General features: G+C 41.5%; 2 protein-coding genes across 6 annotated transcripts in view; one reads left to right on the plus strand and one right to left on the minus strand.

Annotated features, from left to right (window-relative positions):
* Positions 1-16,223, minus strand: part of RSPH14 (radial spoke head 14 homolog) — a 263,097-nt gene that overhangs the window by 182,999 nt on the left and 63,875 nt on the right. The window lies entirely within an intron of this gene.
* Positions 1-16,223, plus strand: part of LOC141258852 (guanine nucleotide-binding protein G(z) subunit alpha) — a 245,866-nt gene that overhangs the window by 143,889 nt on the left and 85,754 nt on the right. The window contains exon 3 of one of the 3 annotated variants that reach the window (XM_073674054.1): positions 4,871-8,096. The exons of the other annotated variants lie outside the window; for them this stretch is intronic. Within the exon in view, the coding sequence (XP_073530155.1) occupies positions 4,871-5,215 (345 nt within the window). The 3' untranslated portion in view covers positions 5,216-8,096. Of the gene's footprint in view, positions 1-4,870; positions 8,097-16,223 lie in introns of those variants that run through there. 3 annotated transcript variants of the gene reach the window in all.

A 16,223-nucleotide genomic window follows, 5' to 3' on the forward strand; every position in this document is an offset into this window, starting at 1 on the left:
TGTATGCCCATAGTAGAGGTCTGATATCTCCCAGGGGGTGACAGATTCCTTTTAATGTGCAGGAGAAACTTCCATGTTTTCACATCACTGAGGCTAACAGCCTCAGTGACACATATCTCCCTTCCGACACACTACCAGTGACTTTGTCACACTTTATATTCCATTTTTTTTCTTTGTGGAATATCAAAACTGATCTTGGCAACAAACAAAAATGCTATGTGTGTGTGAACATAGCCTGTTCTTTTTTTTTTCTAAAGAAAATAATCAGTTTTTTTACAGTATCGGCAAAAACTAGATTTCAGAAATCTCATGCACACGCTTATTTTGTTTCCTGACTGAATTTAAGTACTGCAGTGTTGTTGAAATTTGCAGCATGTCAATTCTTTCACCCATAGATAGCAGTGAGAAAGTGAAAAAAACACAGCAAATAGGTTTTGCTCCATTTTTTTTGCAGCATTTTAGGTGAATAAAACTAACTTTATTAAACATGTATTGTAATTTGTAAACAAATCAAACATGTAATCGGCACCATAAAAAAAAAGCAAAACCTGTGTTTTGAACACAACGTTTTATTGCTAAGAGAGTAGGTTTTGGCAGCAGGAAAAAAAAGCTGCTTGTGTGAACATGGTTTTAACTGGACAACTCCAGCTTAATCAATTCAGGACTCCATATGCAATAAAAACAATGGATAATTGCCTCCAGTAGTGGTGCCGTTCAGTGATGTCAGTGCCACTGTTCCCGGAGGGTGACGTGACCTTGTTGTGTCATGTGCCTACTATATTATTTCGTCAGAGCGGACGTCTGCCCTGACGGAATATTGAGGAGTTGCAGCCGGCACGTGACACAACAATGTCACGTCACCCTCCAAGAACAGTGATGTCAACATTACTGGAACGGTATTGCTTCGGGAGGTGAAGAGCCATTGTTTTTACTCCATGTGGGGTCCCAAATTGATTAATCTTTGGTTAAGAAAAACAAAACCTACAATGTACGGTACTCAGTAGAGTCATTGATAATGTAAAGCACCACTCCAGCGTTTTTTTTTAATTGCAGCACTGGAGTGGTGCTACTAATCTAAGTTCCCTGCCCACAGGCTTATATTACCAGATGCTGTCTTCATCTTTTATCGGCGCCGCTCCGGTCAGTCTCCAGCAGTTTGTGACCTGCCGGATGACTCCAGTGTTTGCTGGAACGACCCAGAAGAGCTTGTAACTGTTACCTCTGATTTGCGGTCAATCAGAAGTTGTGGTCACAACATGACTGTGCTGGGAAGAGCTGAAGACGGCAGCTGGTAAGTATAAGACTAGGTGCAAGGGTCTTGGTAGAACCACTCTAGCGCTTGAATTAAAAAAAAAATCACTGGAGTGGTGCTTTAATTATATTTAGCACTGACTGCTGCAGAAGATAAAAACGATGTAATCCATCATATAACCCTAGGTAAAAGGCTGAGTCAAGTTGTTGTGACTTTATGGTGGTGTCTTTTGCTAAAATTCAATGAGCAGATGTTGTCTTGTAGTCAAGAGCAGGCTTGCTCTAAACACAACTGGTTAGAAGTCTTGGCGCCCTTTTTTGATGCATGTGGCTGTATTAGGTAGGGCCGCAGAGTGACATGGAGTATGACTAATTAATGAAGTAATTAACAATCTCAGTGCAACCTGGAGTTTTATTAGACTAAGCGTCCGTATTAATAAATTCCGCTATTGAATAAATTAAATTACACTATTAGAATGATTAATTCTATATGAGACATTTATTAATCTTGCTTGCTTAGAGATCTCACATGTAAAGCACAATTTATTGTAAAAATATCAGGATAAAATTTCTAGGTTAGTGAGCCATATGCATGCTAATTCTTCACACAAAGTCTGTTAGTTTAATTATAATTGTGGTGGCTGCAATGTTACCTAAGGGGATCCGTGACATTACTTGAATCAGACTGAGTGTACACAGTGGGCTCCGTCACCTGCGGCATAATCTCGCTTATCATTGCTATTGGCTTGTTAATTATCTAGCAGTAGCCGCGAACCACCTGGTCACTGGTGACAAGGACAAGGAAGTGTCTGTAAAATGGGGTTACTGCCCAGGCCCTAGTTCTCTACAAAGTATTCTGATCTGAATAAACAAACACAAGACGTGATATGTACGGTGGGGGGGTTCTATTCATGGTAGCAATATTCATGGTAGCAATATTCATGGTAGCAATATTCCATTTATTACGGCGCTCAGTGGTTTCTATGTTTCCCATAGAGTATATGCAGCAGCTCCCTGTTGTATCCCTCCCCATTGTGAACTAGTCAGTGCAGAGAAGCAGAAGACAGCAATGTTAGCAATAGTAGGGGGTCAAGTTGCCCTATTTGAACTCTTATGTGGCATGGTTAAGTTTTCTTTGTGTTTATATCAGAGTTGCATAGTTTTAAAAGGGTTGTAAACTACTAATGATAATGTGCCAATGTATTTTTATGGTGGAAATATAGCTATCACTGGCTGCTCACAGGCATCACGTGACCCCCGGCTGCAGTCGGCTCTGACATCCGTTGAGGTCACGTCAAGTTCTGGCTCCTGCCGGGTGTGACTCAGTGCTGCGTTCCACGGTGAGTGATGGGCTGTGGGTGGGGTTATCCCCCCCGCATCACACCTAGCATCCAAAGCGCGCGCGCTCTCTCTCCCCTCATTCATTGGGAAAGTGCACGGTGGATGCTGGGTGTGACACGCAGGGTAACCCCGCCTACAACCCAGCGGGGACCGCGTCACTGATGACACGCCTCACTTGAAGTGACATCAGCGAGTGTCAGAGCTGGCTGCAGCCGGGGGTCACGTGATGCCTGTGAGCGGCCAGCGATAGCGCCACTCACAGGCAAGAACAGCAGCACAAGGTAATTACAAATAAACTTATTTCCACCATAAAAATACATTGGCACATTATCAATAGTAGTGGACAACCCCTTTAAGGCAGAAAGAAGAGAACACTCCATTGAGTTCTACCTATAACTTAACATTCTGATGCAGAGAAAGGCAAAACCTAATTACCCCAGATTAGGGAAACAATTAAATCCCAACTTCTGATATGGCAATCAGACTAGTTCCCTGGCTCAACATCCCATCACAGAATATAGTACCCATAACCTGTAATATTATTATATTTTTTGAGAAACCATTACAACATAATGTGGCAAAAAGGTCCATAATCTCACTGCTGTTACAGTGAAGAATCACTGTCTGTGATTATGATTAAACCTTCTTTCCTATAGACAGAGGATGCACCCTTGTCATCATTGCAGGCCTAGTTGTAAAAAGATCTCTGTACGGTCTCCTCATATATTTGTAATAAAATCGCCCTGAAGCCTGCATTTTTGCAAACTGAGTAACCCTAGGTGTGAAAACCTGTCTTGGTATTGCAGTTCACCCATTCCCTCTGACTGACCTTGGCTGCTCTTTGCACCCGCTCTAGTTCAGCTATGTCCTTTTTAGAATACTGTGTACAATTTTGGGCTCCAGTGTATAAATGTGGCTGCACTAGTGACTTGTTTGGAGGCAGAACTATGTTCTTCTCATGAGCACCTATGCCTGTTTTAATGCATCCCATGACTGTCTCGGTAGCAGCTGTCTGGCGCGGGTCACTAAAGCCGAGTTTCCTGCCTACCCATATGCCCAAGTCTTTTTAAGTGACCGTCTTACCCAGTGTTTTATCATTCTGTACATAACTGTACATTTTATTTCCTCGGGCCAAGTGCATGACCTTACATTTATCTATATTAAAGCGCACCTGTCAGCGGGATTGTGCTCAGTAAACTACATACACTGTCAGGTGGGCGACATTACACTGATTAATATGATACCTTGTTTGATGAAATCCATCCTGTGGTTCTTGTATAATCTCTACTTTCAATTTAAATTTAATGATATGCTCGTGCTCTAGGGCAGCCTGTGGGGGGCGCTCTATCTGGTGCTCTGCTTACATATTCATCTGTATGCTCGTATGACAGCTCACTGTGCCTTCACTGACCTGCCTCCTATTTTACCTAGCCCTGCACTACTAGATGCATTCTGTAAAATAGGCAGGTCAGTGAAGGCACAGTGAGCTGTCATCAGAGCACCAGATAGAGCGCCCCTCACAGGCCGCCCCGGAGCACGAGCATATCATTAAATTTAAATTGAAAGTAAAGGTTACACAAGAATTTCATCAACAAAGGTATCATATTAATTAGTGTAATGTCGCCCACCTGACAGTGTATGTAGTTTACTGAGCACAATCCTGCTGACGGGTGCGCTTTAAACTTCAATTGCAGTTTCTCTGCCCAAGCCTCCAGCTTAAATAAATGATTCTGTAATATTAAATTATCCTCCTCTGTTTATTGCCTTGACGAGTTTAGTATCCTCTTCAAATATTGAAATTCTACTAGATATGTATCTATCTTCTTAATATGTTAAAAAGAAGAGGACACAATACTTACCCCCTGTGGTACCTCACTGTTAATTGGTATGGATTTTACCTAGCCCTTATTTATTTAATAATGTATAGAGCTATTAATGCGAAATTGGGTAACCATTTTGATTTAAAAATTTATAAAATAAGAGGTTTTATAGCTATAAATTGCTCTAGAATTTGAGTCTACATATTTGACAGTATGCTTGGGTATGGTTGGCAAATCGCATGCTACAACAGGCTACTATCCACTCTGATGTCATCCACTGACTGAACCTCATTAGGTTTAGGTTCAATTATTGTACTCGCAAATGTTGTAACTGCCTTCAGAAATTCACCTCGTAGTTTAAGAATGTTGCAGGAAATCCTTCTCCAGAAAGTTAAGATTTGTTAATACCTGCCTATTATATTTATGACTTACAGCGAACTCTTTTCTTTTGTATACAGAGCCGCATGGCAGAAAGCCTTCGCCTGTTTGATTCCATCTGCAACAACAATTGGTTTATCAACACTTCTCTAATCCTCTTCCTTAACAAGAAGGACCTCTTAGCTGAGAAGATTCGACGCATCCCACTCACCGTTTGCTTTCCCGACTATAAGGGACAGAATACGTATGAGGAAGCGGCAGTCTACATCCAGCGTCAGTTTGAGGACTTGAATCGTAACAAGGAGACCAAGGAGATTTATTCACACTTCACTTGCGCTACGGACACCAGCAACATTCAGTTTGTGTTTGACGCAGTGACAGATGTTATTATCCAGAACAATCTGAAATACATTGGACTGTGCTAAGTGTTTCCCCTGGAGCCTGCAAAAGAAATAGGGCACATCCTTATCCCTGACACTACATGCCAGGGGTTAAAGCAAACACTAAGCAAGGGGTGAGGTCAGATCCAGAAGTTCCCCACATACAGCACTGAAGGTCCAGAGTGAATCCCTCACCCACACAAACTTGATGTCTTCAGACTGAAAGGGTGATCTGGATTTTTCTGGTGTCAGACCAGAAAAATAATGTTTTTTTATTTGCTCCCTGTATCAAGTATGTGTGGTGTGTGCGTGTTGTGTGTGGATCTACTGTGCTTGACTGGTGCCTGATGTAGTAACCCTGAGATGAGCTCCGTTTAAGAAAGAGTTACTGGCTACCAATGGGAATCTAAGGTACGTCAGCTAGGCAGAAGTCCCGATTGTCACTAGGTTCTGTCAGAAAGGATGCTTTATTGCCAGCACCGATCAAACAATCATGAATTATTCCAGCTATGCCTGGCACCTACTATATGTGCCAAAGCTACACAGGGTTATATATTTTAATATGTATTTAAAATTGTTGTACATTTGCAACCTTATAGCTGCAATACAAGATGTTTCTTTTTTCTTTGGTCCAAATATGGCTGCTGTGGCTTCAGAACTTCCTACAAATCAAGGTGCCAATAGCTTGTCTTATTCATGTAGCCTTATTTCATACAGAGCTGGGACAACATAAACCAAAACTAGTCACAACCACATTCCCAAGTGATGTACTATTATGAACCTATTTCTCTGTTTCATCCTTCTGGACCGGTTACTCATCCTTCATACACCTCTCAAAAGACAGCTGGAGAACAGCATCAATAGTTCATTTTTTTCCAGATTAATATATATATATTACACACACACACACACACACACACACACACACACACGATTTAAATAGTTTGTCAAAGATTTTTTGAAACTGGCTAGAGCACAAGCAATGCATTACAATTAAAGGGACTGTTGTCAGCACAGTATGACTGTTCATACAGGGATTCGGAAAACTCTTGGTATGGCCAAACATTTAAGTGCACTTTCCCACCTACTTGTTTTCCCTCTCTCTCTCCCCGTTCCCCTCTATTTTGATAGACCGCTCTGACTTCATAGAGCCAGAGAAGGGCAGCTATAGATGGAAAACAAGTAGGGGGGAAGGTAAGTGAAAAGGTGCACTTGATTGTTTGGTCACTCCAAGGGTGCACCAAGCTCTTCAACTTGCTGACACTCTTTAATAAACCCAACAAGCTCTAGTGGTTTCACCAGTCTTTGTTAACTGTCCTACAACGTCAACGTACCCACTACCCAGTTTTGGCTGTCACAAGACTAGTTCAAGCTTAGTCGCTGCAGGGTAGCTAACAAAGATCGGCGGGATTCCAGGATCGATGGACTATAATTGACATGGTTATTATAGAGGGTCCCCAGTGTCCTGGCAAGTTTTACAAAATCTTGTACTACCCAATTAACTGCTTCATCTGATTTCTTCAGAACATTAATGGTGTTACACAGATGCTACTGACAAGAAGGTGAAATATTTCTGGAACTAGTAGTAATATGCTGCTTTGATGACACCTGGCACCATACCAATAGTATTTCTCTGGATTGTTCTGGCTTCTGGTAAGGAGTATATAACATACTGCTATATTCTAGAACGGTAACGTAAAGCATGCCAAATGACCTTGCTGTTAAAACGCAGCGGGTCAAGCTCACCAACAGTTTGTTCTTCTGATGGTTGAGGCCAGGATTGCTCCCTAGTATATACTGCATTACGGTTTCTAATATATGTACCAGAAGGACTTTCTACTGTCTTCACCTTCTCGTCTTCAATGTGGTAAATGGGCCTCTATATTGTTTTGCAGCTGCTCTCTGTTGCATCTGAACAACAGTAGCTAGAATACAAAGCTTGGTCACCATGAAGACATTTTCTTTTTAATTTCTAAACCTATATTTTGAATACCCGAATCTGCAGTAGAAGAGCCTGTCCTCTGCCCCTTTGTTTCAAGGTAATATCCTTATAACTCAACCATCTCCTACACCACAAAAGAAGCAAGGATGGCTCGGAACAGGCCCCAGCAGTAGATTGCTCACATAAATACAACTGTCAAGATTTTTTTTCTGCAAAGTTCCGTGCTGTTTTTCACAACAAAAAAAAAAGAGGGACATTTTAAAGACATGCTTGATTATTTTTGTTTGTTATGAAACAAAAAAAAAAGTATATATATAAAAAAAGCAAAAAAAAAACCACTGGAACATAACACTGGCTATTTATTTTACAAAAAAAAACAAACAAACAAAACAATGAAAAGAAGCTTTTGAGTATTTACACTTAGAGACAAAGACTTTCTATGGTAATATAGACGTTGTGGTGAGGCCTGGCTTTTCTTTCCCTTAAACTGGAGCAGTATGTTTTTAAAGATGCATCAGTGGAGCAATATGAACAATAACTTCACATTTTTGCTTTTTTACAAGGTTTTTGGGAGCTGGAAGTGTGATATTCCATAGGCCCATCACAAGGATAGTCTCTATTTTCTGGCAGTAGGGCTGCTGGCTCTGGGTGTCTGTGTGAAGTCTGTGTGTAAATAAGTTGAGACTGTGTAAAGCACATCCACTTAGTCTGTAAATTCCTCTCCTTCCAGCTTCATGTGTAACTCAAGTCAAGTCACACAGTGTCCTCCTGAAAACACAACCCCCGTATAAAAAAGTGTATGACTCCTCTGCCAAGGGCTTATATCCTCAGGGTCCATGATGCCTGCAACACACTGTATGTACCTGTTACCTGGCACTGCCCAGGGTGCCTTGCAGGCTTCTTCGCCCCTGAAGACTAATGACACTACAATTTCAGAATGAAATCTCTACTGGCGAAAGGGAAATAAAGATTCTGAATGGTTAACTTGGTGTTTCATTCATTTTGATGGCTGATGGATTGTTTCTGGTAATGTTACAGCTCTATGCATTTTGCAACTATGATAAAGGCCACACCTAGGAGTTAGGGTACATGCACATAGCATTTTTCAGATTCCAGCGTAATGGCATTCTTTTTTGAACTGCCTGCGTTTTCCTGAAATATCTTCTTTGATGGCAATCTGGACATTTTCCTTGATGCCAGAGTTCTCTTTTAGATTCCATGGGTAACATATTGGCGGCATCCATACTGAAGAATGATTATAGGGATTGTCTACTACTAGGACAAGCCTTTCTTGATCTAAATGTTTGGCCCTGGTAAAATAAAAAAAGCTTATACTCCCCTCCTGTGCCGGCGCCGTTCTAGCCCCGGGACTCCTGTGCGGTTGTTGTGACACATGAGCCAGGTGCCCAATCAGAACTGGTGTCACTGTCTCTGCCTTTGTAGGAATTGAACAGGAAGAGGAAGTGAGATCAGTTGCAGCCCTGACTTCCTCTTCATGTTCAATTCGACAGAAGGCGCTGCACTGATTGGGCGCCTAGTTCATGTGTCACAACAACCCCACGGGAGCCCCAGGGCCACATGTTCTGACACCGCTGGAACGGTGCCAGCACGAGAAGTGAGTATAAGATTTATTGTTTTATGGGGGCCAAGTGTGGGGAATGACAAGGAGTTGTCCAAGTAGCGGACAACTTCTTTAAGTGACAAAAGACAGAACATATGCATTGCAAGTCATTTTGACATTGCTGTGCATATGTTCACTTTTTTTGTGTATTTTTTAGCTCTTCTTCAGGCAGAATCTGCCTGAGAGACATTATGTGCACATACCCTTAGTGTGTTGTAAATAAGCACCTCAAGAAATCCGATCAGGAGCAGTAGAAAGTGTGCACTGCTAGATCCAAGCCTCCATCCTTCTTGACTGACTGGCTGAGATTACCTGACAATCTGCTTGGCAAAATTCTTCTAAATGAGATCTAGAGTCTGTAAGATGATCCCACTTGGCCAATTAACCTAGTGGGATTTGCTTCACTGCATAATGCCCATGTCTTTTCAGGAGCCTTTCAATGGGTCTAGCTTGGTGATCAGTCATCTTTAATTGCATTTATGAAACGTGTGCATGTTTCCAAGTGAAGAAAGAAATCAATTAAAGTTTATCAGAAAGGCTAAAATGGAAAATTCAGATTTTGCTCACATTAAGGCCTCATTTTTATTAAGCACAAGTTCTATCACCATTAGAACCTGTTCCCATTATGTTGAATGGTGCTATTCACGTGTCCATAACAGTGTCACAGACACGTCCTTTTTTGATAGAAGTCACAAATTAAAATTGCCAATATAATTCTTTGGGGCCGTAAAATCACGGACTGCGCACAGAGGGCATCCATGTGTAATCCAACCACTATGTGTTTTTGACATTTTAATATATAGGAGAGACTTTGCAATTTATTTTTCCATATGTGAAAATCACTGATGAAACACTGATGGTAAAAACTGACATACTGACCAAACACTGATGAAAAGAAAAACCCAAAACACTAATTAAAATTGTCAACTTTTTCATGTATGAGAAAAAAATACAACTTATGTCTGAATGAGCTGACGGTAGAAATAAATACTTCTCTGCTGGATTCTGTAATATCGGCATCAGGAGTGTTTCTTTATGTAGTGACAGGCTTGTTGCAAGCTCAGTCATCACAGGATAATCCTCTACTCATTAAGAATAATCCTTAAATCTGCTACTCATATCTCTGGCAAATTAAATCAAATCCAGCCATTCTGTCACTTGATTCATCTCGTCACCTTAAGGCTGTGTGCCCACTATGCGTTTTTCAAGCGTTTTTGATGTGGAATTTCCGCAGCGTAAACGCTTGCAAAACGCTTGGTAATCCGTGCCCCATGATCCCTAATGAATATCCGCATGTTCTGTGCCCATGCTGCGAAATTTTCCACAGTGGATTTTCCTTGCGGAAAAATCCGCAGCATGTCCATTCTTTATGCGTTTCTACATGCGGATTTGAGGTCACAATGCATTTGAAAAACGCAAGTCAAATCCACATGTAAAAACGCTGCAAAAACGCATTAAAAACGTGTGTAAAATCCGCAAGCGTTTTTACTGCCAAGAACATGCAGAAACGCTGCGGAAATTTTCTGCTTCATTTCTGCATCGTGGGCACATACCCTAACACCTTAAATGGGGTTTTCCACCATAAGAATTCATGTCCTATCACTTGGATATGTCTTCAATGTCTAATCAGTGGGTCTGACTAATGGGACCTCCATTGAAGAATGAAAGCATTGGGGTCTCTCGAACCTGTCAATTCTTCAGAGTTAAAGTAGTGCAACTTGTTTGCTTATAGGCCACCACTATGAAAATTGCCACAATGCTTTAAACGCAATCTGTCGCCAGGTTTTTGCCACCAAATCTGAAAGCAGCATAATATAGATACAGAGACCCTGATTCCAGCAATGTCACTTACTGGGCTGCTTGCTATGGTCTTTATAAAATCCTGGTTTTATCTGCTGCAGATCTAACAGTTCTCTGAATACTGAGATCTGTATAACCCCGCTCACACCACTGATTGGCAGCTTTCTATGTACACTGTGCATAGGCAGAAAGCTGCCAATCAATGGAGGGGGATGGAGTAATACAGTGCAAGAGGATTAGATGGCACCAGACAACTAGTCATGTAGTGATAATCTCCTGCTGATAAAATACTGATTTTAATGAAACTACAGCAATCAGGCCAGTAAGTGACACGTCGTTGGAATCAGGATGTCTAGCCCTACATTATGCTGCTCTCAGATAAGGTGGCAAGAATGTGGTGGCAGATTGCGTTTGAGGGTCCCCTTGGTTTAAAATAATTTTTAAAATAGAATTCATGTTTTCTTAGATAATATATTAATAGAGTATTGTCTTTGGAAATCGATCATCACCGGTAAGCAATCACTGAGCACCTAATAAGCGGAACGATAACCTACACACTGCATTGCTCACATTCCTTCTGTATGACCAATCAATCTGGTGAAATATGACTCTTTAGCTCAATTACGCATGGCATGTATTACATTTGCTCATAGGCATCCAGATGTGACACACAAAGTAATCAAAGCCTCGGTAAGTATACTGGGTTTATTTTATATCAAAGTATACGTGTGCGATATCTTTTATTCATAGACATTTTGAAGCCCCTCTCCCACAGCATCTCAGACACTTCACACTGGCAAGAGGGTCCAAACCATCAGGTTTCTGTGCTCTCAAAATAAAATTCAGAATAGCTTGCTGCACCTTATCCTTACAGCTAAAATGCAAACTTAACAGACCCATTATATCAGTGCTCCTTGTAAGTTTGTTTCTTTAAATTTGTGATTAAAAAAATAAATAAATATAAATCATTGTTTTTTTTTTAAAATAAAGTTTGTTATCCTGTAATTTTCACACTGGCCACTAGAATTTTTTTAGACTCGTACTTCCTTTCCTTCCAGTGAGTTTTCAGCAGGCTCCTTATCAGCAGAGGCAGGATTACAATGACGGGTAACACCTCTAGACACAGCTGGAACAAAGGATCCACCAATCACAATAGATGATGTTACAGCTGACCCTGCTCCCCTCCCTTCACAATGACCTTAGGACAGGCTCATTAGATACTTCAATCCAAAAATAGTGTCAGAGTTAGAAGTGAAAGGATCAGACAAAACTCAAATTTGCCTGTTTATGTGGATTTTCCTGGGAAATTCAACTTGCAGAGGTTATTCTCCCCGAATTTAATGTTACTTATTATGTTCTGGGTCTCTCCGGACCACAATGCATAATAAACATGATATGTAAAACAAATCCTTTAACTCCCTGCTCACCTCTTAGGCCGCTGTCTGCCTGCTGTATGGTCCTCTGCGCCTCCGTTATGTCGCATCTACGGCCTGGTATTCACTCTAAATCGGGACATCCAGCCATGAGGAGGACCCAGCGTTCACTATAAGCTACGGGGTTGATGGTCTCAGCCCTGTGTTCGCTAAGCGTTCCATCTGCCAGTAGACCCCGGCCCAAGGGCAGTAAACTCTGGGTCCTGCTCATGTGCGAAAGCCCCGACCGAACGTTAAAACTGGCCCAGACATGCAACGCAATAGAAACACAGAGGACCGGAAAGATGGCAGGGAGAAGTGTGGGCGACTGGAGAGGTAAGTGGCCAGCAAAAGTTTCTTATCTTTCCAGCCATCCCGTAGCTCCCTACCCGGTCCTCCTCGCATCCATCACGTCACATCTTCGGTGCAGTATTCACTCTAAGCTGGGGCTTTTAGCTGCAAGAAGGCCCCAGAGTTAACTAAGCATGTGCAGTGGCCTCTGGGGCTTGCGGCCAGAAGTCACAACCTGGTGTTCTCTCTAGTCCGGGACTTCCACGCGAGTACGCCTACCGGCATGGGCAGTAAATTCTGGGCCTGCTCCCAGCCGGAAGCGCTGGGCTAGAGTAAACACTGGCCCTGAGGACTGGACAGCAGGCAGGGGGTAGCGAGAGTGGCCAGCAAATAGTTACAAAAAAGGCATACCTCACTTTTCTGGCGGCCACGCCGCTCCCAGATCGGGTCACCATCCCATTGCATCTCTGGCCCAGTGTTCACTCTATGCCAGGGCTTCCAGCCTATAGTAATCTGCAGGACGGGGGTGTGACAAAACAGAGGCGCAGTGTACCAGTCAGCAGGCAGCGAAAGAGGCAGGAGAGGTGAGTATAATGATCACAGCTTGCCAAAATTTTGTTTAATTTGCGCGAAGCAATTGCAAAAAAAATTGTATTCTCCAAACTGAGGATTTGTGTAAAATTCGAATTAATTGGCTCATCTCTATAGTCAGTCTGTTCATAGTGGCTATGCACTTGTGGTGTTCCCTGAAACAACAAGAAGTTAAAGGGAATCTGTCACCCCCCTGGGCAATATCAGACCACTACTATGGCCATACAGGGTAAAGAAAAGTAAATCTATACATACCTGTATGGCCCATAGTAGAGGTCTGAATGCAGAGAAAAGCACTTTAATCAATTCTAGTTTCCACAGGCTTGGTGTCCAGCAAACCCCTCCTATCTGCTTACTATTCCCCTAAATCCCCGCCTCTCTGCTTAATTATCATACCCCCTCCCCTGCACGTCACAGGGCCCTTACTTTTCTATACCCTGTATGCCCATAGTAGAGGTCTGATATCGCCCAGGGGGGTGCCAAATTCCCTTTTAGAGTACAAAAAAGGCTCAGTGGCTGGTGTGAAAATTGCAAGATGTCTGTGTTTTAATAAAGATTATCATATGATACCAAATTTAAAAAAATATATATACATTTAACACAAAAACCTGTTCTCATGGCACATCCCTTTAATTCAGTTGTAACCCATATGTGCCTTTGAACTGCAATGAACTGAACAATGCAATTAAATGCAGCAAGGTCAGTTGATCCGTCACAGAATGTATATGACACTGACAACTGCACGAGCCTTTTTTTTGCTTGTTATTATCTAAGTTAAAGAAAAACTGCCCTTTGTTGTAATATGTATTGTGAGTCAGTTTTTAATTCTAAGGCCTCATTGAGATGTCCGTGAGTCATGTATGTGTGCAATCCCTGTTTTTTTACGGATAGAACATGTATCTATGATAGTCTATGAGGCTGTTCACATGTCCATGTTTTATGGTGGACCAAGTTACATACATTTCCTTTACAATGTATGGGCACGTGACAATCACAGACAGCACATGGATGGTGTCAGTATGCAGCGTGTGCGCAGTATGTGATTAACGTTGTATTCGAGAAGTTTTGTAATTTAATTCTTCATACTAAAAAAAAAAAAAAAAAATCGCTGACACAATGATCAAACACTGATGAAACTTGGATTCCTGATGAACAGCGGTCCGTGCTTTGACATATGATAAAAATCACTGACCTCTGAATGAGGGCTAATGAAAATCTTTGGGAATCCGATTTTTAAGGCAGTTTCCAATTATGCTTGGCCCGCTGCCCAACAGGACAAAGCAGAAAGCAGTTTTCCAGGATTTGACATTAATAGCCTATCCAGATGTGATTGGTGAGGGTGTGATCAAAGATTGTGGTGCTCAATAGACCTTTGTACCCGATTCATCAATGCAATTTTGCCAGCTTTTTGGCGTGAATACCTCACAAATAGAGACTTTTTTCAACTGTGACAAATTCATCAAACTATTTGCTTCTTTTTTAAGTTGTCTTTTGTTTAATTAGTTTTCTGATTTTTACAGCAATGTGGCTATTCTAGAAGATCTTCAACAGATTCATCAAATGCAACTTTTTAAAAAAAAATTGGCGCAACTGTACTGCATATTCCCCTGGAGTGATTTTCTGTATGCCAGTTATTTTGGTGCAATTTTTATAAGTCACAAAAAAAAGTTAAAGACCGAAATCATGACTTTTTTGGACTACGCGCAAAATTCATGAACTGTGTGCTCCATTTTGAGGAAATTTGCACAAAAAAACAATGAACACCACAAGAGAAATAAAGTGTTTTTTAAAAAAAATCCAAATGTTAAATCCGACATGTTATGACAGTGTATCTCCTAAAAATACCAATCATGTGAGGCCTACATTGCTTGTCTGCTCAGCCTTGGTAATCTAGCCTAAGTAGGTCTGTCTATAAGGGCACAATCCGTACAAATGGGTCAGAGATCGGACAGCAATGCACAGACTAGCCTTGTGTCTCCATCCCGAGCGTGACAGCCTCACATATTTCTATGAAGTTGTTACGCTCGGGAGGCCCGCAGCCAGTCTGGGCATTGCTGTCCGATCTCGGACCGATTTGTATGGACGTTTGAATGTGCCCTAGGGCTCGCACAACTGCTATCAATGTTATTTTTGGATAGCACTCGTACCTATAATATTCTATGGGGCTGTGCACATATCAGATTTTTTTTCCTTGGACTGTGTGGTCCGCAGAGAAAATCGGAGACATGTCCAATCTTGACCCGAATGTCAGGTCAAAATCGGCAATGCAAGTCTATGGGTCTGTGAAATAGAAAAAATCCACATCTGAGAAAAAGTGATGTCACTCTGATCAAACTCTGAGAATAATCAGACAGCTTTTCTTTGATGCGGAGACAGTGGTCGTGTGAACCTACCCTTACATAAAGGCTAGTCAAAGTAGGCTCTGTTATCCTAATATGATGGCACCTTAGTGCCACAAACTCTATGCCATCATTTACATGACTATACATATGGATATGATAATAATGCGCCCACTGCAGACAAGTTATGAGACTGATGATAAGTTTGCATCTAAGAAAGGTGCAAAACTATGAGATGAACAATGCTTAAATTTCTGTCCCTTACCCCGCTGCATCCATGTCATACAGAAACAGATGGAATATTATTACTAATAAGTCATGAGCTACTGCATAGCCAAGTCTCCAAAGACCCAGCAACAGAGAGGACAGACCGCAAACAATCATGCCATCTAGAGGCAATTTTGTGCTACTGCTGCCACCAGTTATGTGCATATGAAAATACATTTTCCCATAAACTCATTAAGGGGTTGATCCCTTTCAATTACATATCTTCCTTGGCTGCAGGTTTCTATAAAGAAAAAAACAAAAAAAATTGCGCTGTAATCACCTTCCTCAGGTCAACTGGCGAGTCTCCCCCACTGTCCCCGGTGTCTGGCTGCTGCGCTGTTGACATGGCGTCAATGCGGCGGCTAAAGCCAATCAGGGAGACATTTAATTAAAAGGCAAAATCCCCTTTAATATACAGATTTCTTAAACCAAGGAGGTATTTATTATACACATTGTATACAATGTGTATACATTGTAAATGGCAATAATAAAGGTTTTAATCTTAGGATTACCAGAGTTCACATTTGTACTGTACCATAGGATAAAACATACTTCAGATCCAATAGCTTGCATCATTTTTCCGATGTATCCATTTTCATGAATTACTCCATGGAGGCAGTTGGAGATACTGGTTCCCTATAGAGCTCATTCAAAAGAATGTTTTTTCAGGACTAAAACACATACCCATAATATAATCTATGGTGCTATACACATGTCCGTGTTTCTTCATGGATCTTATATTCACGAAAAAAAATCACTTGTCCAATTTTGATCCGAGTCACAGATCATA

The sequence above is a fragment of the Phyllobates terribilis genome, unplaced genomic scaffold (genome assembly GCF_046119375.1).
Source record: "Phyllobates terribilis strain yellow unplaced genomic scaffold, ASM4611937v1 Scaffold_1__5_contigs__length_1240528914, whole genome shotgun sequence".
In the NCBI taxonomy this organism is placed as follows: domain Eukaryota; kingdom Metazoa; phylum Chordata; class Amphibia; order Anura; family Dendrobatidae; genus Phyllobates; species Phyllobates terribilis.